This window comes from Nicotiana attenuata, unplaced genomic scaffold, assembly GCF_001879085.1.
Source record: "Nicotiana attenuata strain UT unplaced genomic scaffold, NIATTr2, whole genome shotgun sequence".
Lineage (NCBI taxonomy): Eukaryota > Viridiplantae > Streptophyta > Magnoliopsida > Solanales > Solanaceae > Nicotiana > Nicotiana attenuata.
In genome coordinates this window covers 428333-437234 of record NW_017670313.1, presented here as the reverse complement: position 1 = coordinate 437234, position 8902 = coordinate 428333, and the positions used below count along the sequence as shown (strand labels likewise).

The window sequence follows — 8902 nt, the reverse complement described above, 5'->3', positions numbered from 1 at the left end:
TTCTCTCTTTCTTTTTCTTTCTTTGAATTAAAACATATATGTTTTCAATTGACAAAAATCTCATAACTTCAAATAATATACCAAAAACTTTTTCTACCGATTTCAAGTGTTGTTGGTTTCTATATTTAGGTTGATAACTAGATAAAGTAGGTGTGAGAATGGAAATGTGTGTTTAGCTGACTTGCACATACTTCTATTACAATAGAATAATCTCTTCGACGTTATACTGACAAAAGTGGGTTGCTCTAGTGGTGAGCACCTTCCACTTCCAACCAAGAGGTTGTGAGTTCGAGTCACTCCAAGACAAGGTGGTGAGTTCTTGGAACTCGGTCATTCCAAATTCAAGAATATTACGACTAGCTGGTCAGCATGCAGCAGAATACCTCTAACCATCGGTTCCCATCAAGCAGGAAAACACAAACAAATGGATGAATCAACAAGCATTCATGTCGAATGCTTGTTAATTGAAATAGAAAAACCTCCCAAATTACAGAGTTTCAACTTTTAATGCACCGCAAAAGAATTTCTCTATCAAACCTGGAGAATAAGGCAGGTAACCTGCTACAACATGTCAAAATACATCGATAGCTTGATAATGTAAAAATTCTCTCCACAGTCGGTGTACATAAGTTAACTCCAATTATATATAATAGCCAAGGATGTGAAGGTACAAGGAAATCAGTCTGCCAGGCATGATGAGCTCATAATTTAGACAAAAAGACGATACGTATAAATGCTCGTATCACTTTCCACTGGCAGAAAACCCCTCCTCAGATGAAAAGAATCCTCAACATGAGATACAAATCTCCTTCACTATCACTTTTTAGACTTGGAGGCTTTGAATATGTGCTGCTTGTAGTATTTGAGTTCGGCTATACTCTCCTTAATGTCATCCATAGCTCGGTGCTTGTTTTTCTTTTGAGGAGCCTTTCTGTTGTCTAATCAAAAAGCAGCAAAACACAACATGCAACAGTGAGAAATTGAGCCGATTGTATCAAAGCATCAACTACTGATATTGACGTATAAAAATGCAGTATAGTTTACCTCTTGGAAACCAACGAAGACATAATGCCTTTACGCTGCTGACATCCACAAGTACATGTGAAAACAAACGTGCCAAATTTGGCATAAACTTCTGCAATGAATAAATTAGAATGAGTATAGTTAATAATTAATGACGTTACAAGCCTGAACTTTGAAAGGCTATCAAGTTGACTGTAGTAAAAGTTCAAAATAATCCTGAAATTCAGTGGCACTACCACCTGAGAGATATAGTAACCACCTACATCTACTTGTAGATGAGATTCCTCAAAATGATGTCTACATGTTCAGACAGACACACCATACCTTCAAAAACAGAAGATCCGTGTAGACTGAATTTCCTGCGAGTAGTGGTGTATACGTCCTTATGTTTCTGTTGACAAATTCAGCTACCTACACAAAGCAAGGGGAACAAAAAAGAATATTAATCTAAAGGACCAACTTGTAGAACCTCTAGCACATCAGCGAAGTCTGTGGATTCAACATGTGATCTTAGCCAAAAGCCCATGTGTGGGAAATCTGTGGGTTCTTTCAACCAGTATTGCACGCGCTCTATGATGGCAGCAACATTAAAAGTATAGCAATAAATGGTAAAATAAATACACCAAGAAAAAGGAAAAATTACAACAGACTAAGACGAGAAAGAAAAAGGGAAGAGGAAATGGAAGGTATCAATGTCGATGACAGCTCTTCAAAAAAAATGAAGTTATATCTTTTGCCTTTTCGGATGAATGCCATTCATCACAAGGACCATTTCCATGTGTTAGGATGTACCTCTACCTCAAAATACTACACAGAACGGATTCTTGAAACAATCAGAGAAAATATAAATGGGACCTTATGTTCCTAAATTTTCAGATTGAAGGTACAAAATAACATAGTATATAAAGTTATTCTTGAAATCTGTAAACCGAAGAAGCAAAGCTTCAAGCCAGTTATTATTTGCTGCTTACTCTATTACATATGATCCTCAAGTCCGATAACATAAAATAATGTTCATGATATCAGCATACTAGAGACAAAAAGGAATAGGATACCTGCTTCTCGGCTTCTTCTTCCGTGATGGTACTCTTGAGCACCTTCTGAGTCAAACCTAAATTACATTAAGTTTCATCTTTGAACTAACATTACAAAAACAAAATGTACTCTATTATTGCATTCCTGATGAGAATCTTATAACCTAAAGCAATGCATATACCTTAAGTCACTTACCACTTGATGCGTGATGGCTTTGACACCATTCTCCCATATTGTCCAGATACTCCTTGCTTTGATGTATAACCAAATCAGGACCCTAAATTTGAAAGCACACAATAAATTCCTGTTAGTAGAAGCACGGAATGTATAGACGAGATGTATAGATGCACGAGGAGAGATCCAGCACGGAAAAATTCTAATGACAGATAAGGTGGAGTAAGTTCTGTGTATTGCAGATATGTAAGGATATTACCAATGCCATGCAAAGCAGTCTGCCAGTTAGCATTATGCTGATATGTACCATACGCATTACCATAGATAACTCCTCCATGATGATGTTAACAATGTGTAAACTAGAATAGAAATGTGGAATACATTATAAAAGACAGACAATTTTACCTCAATCGATTTGGTCAAATTTCCATCTGTAATTACACAGGCAATCTCCAATATCCTATCAACCTCAATATTCAAACCTACATAGAAAGGAAATGTCAAAAGAAAATAATACTACCAAAATTTCATCTTCAAGAGCACTTTTGTAGATATGCAATGCTGCATTGTTTTCAAGACTCAAAATCTGAAACAGCCTCGAGAAAACAGGAGAAAAAGAAGCTCAGAGTTTCTTCTTTGGATCAATGATTGAGAGCTGTTGGTTCATTAAGGATGACGATACTCAGGAGGCCTCGCGGACATAATATACAAAATGCAAAGTTTGAGGAGGGAAAATACCCAAGATTCATTTTATAACTATCTTTTAAAAGACTCTGGTAGTATCAACGGCCCAAGACAACACAATCAACATAGGATTGCAAACACGAGAGATTATAGAATGCTCTAAAATCATATTGAATGGACTTGATGTCATAAGTCATTGGAAAATAAAGTACAATGATTGATGTGCTTTAGTACACCATCTTTAAGAATCAGGCCAATTCCAACGAGTCATGAATTAATAATTACCAGTCATCTCAAGGTCAATCCATACAAGCGGAAATTTGTACTCTCCTGGAAGCAAAGGTGACCTCTGAACCCCATTTTCATGTTTGAGCGCTGTCACCTCTCCTGAGCTATCATCATTTTCCTTGGCTTTACCTGAAGAGTTCACAAATTGTCATTTTCTTGCAAGGATCAGCTACATATCTCCAACTTTTAATATTGACCACTCATTTATTCGACTAATAAGTTCAGCATAGCTATTGATCTAGAAAGCTTAGAATTACGCAGGCATTTAGATACAAATTTTGCTCTCGCAGGCATTTAAATACAAATTCTGCCCCCATCATTACCTCCTCCATTTACCGTCTCAGTTTCCCCATGAGTTTCTGTATCGTCCCGGGTATCTGCAACACCCAAATTCAGCCATGAGAAGGCATTTGAGAGTTGATTCATTTCAGCGAAAGCCCTTGATCATTAAGCTCCTAGGGAATAGAAGATAGATTAATGCAAGCAAACCATGACGCTTCTTCATTAGGAAGTAAAATATAAAAATTAAGGAGAACACTTGAGTATTTTTTTAACTTCAGAGACAGGTTCAATTTTCAAGAATCACTGACCAAATCATGCTCAATTGCATTAATCATTAGAAGTTACACCACAGAGTGCCCGACTTAGTAATGGAGCATAAAATATAATGCAACTCCAATACATCATCGTCCTATCACGACTTAATCATGGTTAGGTCTATAGAATACTCAATGCTTCTTCTCAATTGCTCAAGAATATCCAATGGGATGGGAAAAAGCACCTCCACACCAAGAGAATACGTTGACAACTAAAACACAAAAGAAGGGAACAGAAACAAAGGTAAGTCCTTCGCTTATATCAACTTTTCATGTGAAAATTGAGGAACAGGGGAATTAACATTATTCTCTAAAGTCAGACTTATGCTTATTTTGTTTCCCGAGACGGAGCAGGAATTGAAGTTTATGGGTTCATATCTTACCACCAAACACATAGCACGTTTTAGTTACTGGGTTAGCAATTAAATATTTATACATATTTAATGGATTTCCTAATAAAACTATAGGGTCTAAGCAAAAGTTAATGCGTTCGCTCGAACCCATAAGTTTGTTGCTCTTAAGTATTTTCTCTGCCTTGTAGAGCAGTGAGATGTCATTGTTAGAACGTGATTATCCTCCCTCATAGTCACACTATACAATCTAATGGTTGCTTTCTCTGTACAATTATTTCGAATTCATAGAAACTAATACATATCATATAACCAATACTCGAAAGCAAACAAAATTATAAATGAATAAAAGGAGCTCAGCTATCAAAGATTCAAGAAGAGCCCTTAATCCATTTCCAGTTAGTAGCATTATCACCAAAGATGAAGTATTAGCACTACTACGGCAGGCGGATGTTATATAGTTGTCCCCCCCCCCCCCCCAAACTCCGTTTTCTAGGGTTACAACAAGCTGGCCTCTGAGAGACTAAGTCAAGAATAATGCTCCCTCTCATTCTAGCCATGTGGCTGTCTGCTCACTTATCTAGGATCAAGTAATGGCGTAGGCACGGGCATTGAAGGGTGGTCAACCGAATACCCTTCATCGAAAAAATATATTGTGTATATAGGTCAAAAAATATTTTTTATATGTGTATATTAAATTTTGAACATACTTTGCGAAATTCTTGGCTTCGTTGCTGGGATCAAGGGCTATTTACTAAGTTATATAATATATGACACTTCCTTGGAGAGACCCGCACTCCCATCAGCTCTCAAGTAAATAAAGAAGTTGAAGCCAGTTACATCAGCTATTGGCTGTACACACACACACACACAAAGTAGACGCAGGTCTAGTGGTACTCTTTATCTTTTATTTCTTTCTTTCTTTTTTCCATTAACGTTACTCTGTATCTACTAAGTTAAAAACCTGAATCCGCATAATCTTTTGAGGCCCCAAAATGTTGAAACATGAAAAAAAAAAAACAATGCAAGAATATATATATTTTTTTTCAAAAAACAGTTCTTGATTCCATATGGTAGTTTGTCAATCGTCAATACAAAAGAATCATCCTATATAGATATAGAAACTTGTATATGCATGTGTTTTGTATATACATAGAGCCGTAATAAGGAATATGGGCGTGGGAGGAAAAGGAAAGGGAGTTTACCGAGAACAGCAGCAGGAGCTTAGAGGGGTCGGTTGGCTCGAGTGCTTGAACACTCCCCAATTATTTTCTTCTTCATTTTGAAAATGAAAATCCGGCGTCATGGGCCTACCGCCTATGTATATCTTTTGGGCTTTAGCATGTAGCTATTGCAAAAATTGTGAAAATTGCATGGGCTAGCCAGTTTTCAGACTGGTAATTGAAAAATAGACAACATTTGCAAAGTTATTAAAAAATAGTCACAATTTTGCTATTTTTCAAATTGCTAGTTTTAAATCTGGCTATTTCTGTTTTTTTTTTCCGCAAAAAATTGCACAAATATGACTTTTTTGGGTGGTTTTTAATTTTTAACTCCCGCTTGCCTCGTGAGTCATGGTAAAACTTTAATGTCAAAAGTTAAAAATACCAATAGGCAAGCGAGGCGAAACACTTGTTAAATACTCCCTCCGTTTCAATTTATGTGAACCTGTTTGACTGGGCACGGAGTTTAAGAAAAATGAAGACTTTTGGAATTTGTGGTCCTAAACAAGTCAAAAAGGGGTTCAGAGTATTTGTGTGGTTATAAAAGCTTCATTAAGGGTAGAATTGGAAGTTTAAGCTAAATTGTTTTCAAATTTAGAAAGGGATCATTCTTTCTGAAACGGACCAAAAAAAAATAGGTTTACATAAATTAGAATGGAGGGAGTATAAGTTCTGCTCATGAAGCAAGTGAGGACAAAAATTCAAGACCGTCCACTTTAAGTGCTATTTGTATACTTCAGCCATTGCGGGAAAGTGCACAAATACCCTATTTGAAGTTACAGATTTTATTTGAAGTTAGGACGTCACACGAATTGAAAACCATTTTAGGTGATTCTTTTTCTCTCGAAACAAGAATCAGAGCATAAGTTTTATATTTTTATTGAGTAACATTGTTTGGAGCATCAGGTGTGTTTAACCAGAAAATAGAAATTCGGTCAAAGCTTGCTATTAAAAAAATTGGGTTACTGATAATCAAATAAAGATAAGTAAATAAGAATAATTGATGTATACGATAGCTGGATAGAAAGCAAAGTAAATCAGTGTACCCCAATAATATTTCGTGTCCTTACAAATGTTTATTCATCTCCTTTTATAGTTATTTCTAAGTAATACGTTTCTTTCCTCCCATAATGGAGTCATTATGGGCAATTAATGACATTTAGTGTAACGTTATAATTGGAAATCGTAAATGTTTCGTGAAGATTCTATAACGTTTCCCGTCATTGATGCTCATTAATTACCAGTAACACGTATCTATACTTTTTTGCTATCTAGATTCATTCTCCGATGCTTCTTCAAATTACCAAGAGGTCTGAGCACCCGTTCCTTCCGATTTTCTTGAATCTTTGCCCGTGTCTGTTAATGCTTATGTACCTTCAGCTATTCTTCGCCAACTGTCATTCTTTTACTGATCCACGTGTCATGACATATCATCACATAATTAATTCAATATATTAACTTGATTTTTCCCAATACAGATAGTCCCCCCACTTGCCATTTATTCAACCATTGAATATTTGAGAAGTGGATCTCATTAAAGCGGGAATTTTTACCGCCATTATACCTTCTCTGGAACTGACGCTTCGTATGTCACTTCCATTTAATACTTGTGACACGTGGCATCTTTTGATTGGATCTGCAACTCTTCAGCGTCTTTTAGGGTTTTTTTGCGGCTACATCAATTACGAAGTGACAGTTTTCATCATGACGTTTCCATCATTACCTTTTTTGTTTGACAGTTGCTTCTGAGTATAAATATAACTTTTGTCTTTGTCTTTCTCATAAAAGTTACCTATATTAGAATATTCATTCTTGTTTTCTTCCTCGTACAGCCATGTCTTCTTCGAACCCTAATCTCCGAAGAGTCCCCATTGTTGATGAACTTCCCCTTGCTCCTGTTAGAAGAAGAAGAGGGGGAAGATTACGCAGTTTGGGATCTTCATCTATACGAGGTGCTTCTTTACCTCCATCGAGTTCTACCCCTCCTTCTAGAACTAGGGGTTCTCTTTCACATAGATCTTCTTCTAGAAGTAGAGACTTTAATGAACCAGTTCGTGAACCTTTAGTAGATGAAATTGTCCCTTCTGAACTTTCTTTTTACTCTGATAGAGAATCGATTAGGAATCAGGTTTCTTCTATGTCTTCTCTGGATCGTGCTGATGTTTACCCTTCTCAGATTACCGAAGGTTTAATCTCTGTTGTCCGTATGGATTGCCATTGGAGACCTGACTTCCCCATCATAATTCATAATGCAAATCAAAGAATTACATCTTACATGACCGGATTTTCTTTTGTGTATACATATCCCTTTACACTGAATTTTAAACCTCCCGTTGATCTTGTTATCATTGAGTTCTGTCGTTTTTTCAATGTTTGTCTAGGACAAATTGGCCCCATTGTATGGAGAGCTGTTGCTTGTCTAAGGCACTTATCTAGGTTGGCTAATTTGCCTTTTACTTTTTTTCATTTGATCCACCTCTACTCCCCCAAACTGTTCTGACATGGGATCTTTACTTTAGTGGCGAGGAGTAAGAGAGTGTTAGCCAGCCCTGAGGATGACAAGGACCATGGCTGGTATGCCAAATTTGTTGCTACTCCTACTGTAGGATTAGTTGGTGAAGAAAATGTACCATTCCCTGAAAAGTGGAATTTTGCACGTAAGTTTACTTTTGCAACTTTCTCTCTTCTTTTTTCCATTTTTCGTTTTGAAGGGGTTTGTTTTTCCCGCGGCTGTTTAACTTTCTCTTTTTTTAGCAACCATGGGAACTGTTGACGAGATTCCCAATTTTCGTGGTTGGGTAGAGAAATTATTGGCTGTTGCTCCGATGGAAGGTAGATCTTGGAAAAATCTTTCACATAGGTTTGGTTGGAAGGTTAAAACTCATGGTAAATACTTTACCCTTTTTTTTATATTTCCGTTCATCTTTCCCTTAGAATTTATTTGACCCTTCATTTTATCAGGGTTTCCTATATGCGGTGTAAGTGCTGATGCAAACGCGGCTTCCACGGTTTCTTGGCAAGAGTTCAAGATATAATCTTGAGTTCTTCGTCGAAAAGGAAGGCTGATGCGACCCAGGATTCTGAGGAGGAAGAGGAACAGGATGGAAGTTCCTTGTTTAGAAGGCCGCGGGCCAGAAGACGCGTCTTTTCAGACGACGAAGCGACTCCTCCCCATTCTGTTCCCGTGACCGATTCTGTTGAAGCCACCTTGGTGAGTTCTGACGATGATACTCCTGCGGCAGCTTGGGACTCTAATGAACAGCTTTTTTCACGTGGGTTTGATAATGAAAATTTGGATTTGGTATCTGATGAAGTACCCCTTGTCTCATTTACCGTATCTGTCCCTGTGGTACGTTCTTTGCCAGTTTTTACTGCTACTATTTCTCCTCCGCCCCAAGCTGTTATGACTTCCTCTACAGTCCCCACTACTACCATTTCTCGTATTGAGGTTGGTTCTTCAAGTGGAAGTAGAGTGATGAAGCAAATTACCATTGAGGTCCCTGCCGATAGTAGTCTTTTGAAAAAGTCA

The 8902-nt window shown here is 37.3% G+C and overlaps 1 protein-coding gene across 1 annotated transcript; it reads right to left on the bottom strand.

The window, feature by feature from the left end:
- Positions 1-495: 495 nt before the first annotated feature.
- LOC109237672 (oligoribonuclease-like) lies at positions 496-5434 on the bottom strand. The gene is made up of 9 exons (XM_019404001.1): positions 5356-5434; positions 3528-3659; positions 3202-3333; positions 2638-2714; positions 2254-2335; positions 2079-2134; positions 1348-1434; positions 1045-1135; positions 496-938 (listed from the first exon to the last, which is right to left on the bottom strand). The coding sequence occupies exons 2-9, from the start codon at positions 3628-3630 to the stop codon at positions 817-819; spliced, it is 750 nt and encodes a 249-aa protein (XP_019259546.1). The 5' UTR covers positions 3631-3659; positions 5356-5434; the 3' UTR covers positions 496-816.
- Between the last annotated feature and the right edge of the window lie 3468 nt (positions 5435-8902).

What these genes read in the sequence shown, in the direction of transcription:
- LOC109237672 (XM_019404001.1), bottom strand. Translation starts at nt 3,630, where the DNA reads ATGAATCAACTCTCAAATGCCTTCTCATGGCTGAATTTGGGTGTTGCA. An exon ending in TGAGACGGTAAATGGAGGAG is followed by an intron (nt 3,334 to 3,527) that starts GTAATGATGGGG and finishes TGAACTCTTCAG; the next exon opens with GTAAAGCCAAGGAAAATGAT. An exon ending in AAGAAGAAGCCGAGAAGCAG is followed by an intron (nt 1,435 to 2,078) that starts GTATCCTATTCC and finishes TGCTTTGTGTAG; the next exon opens with GTAGCTGAATTTGTCAACAG.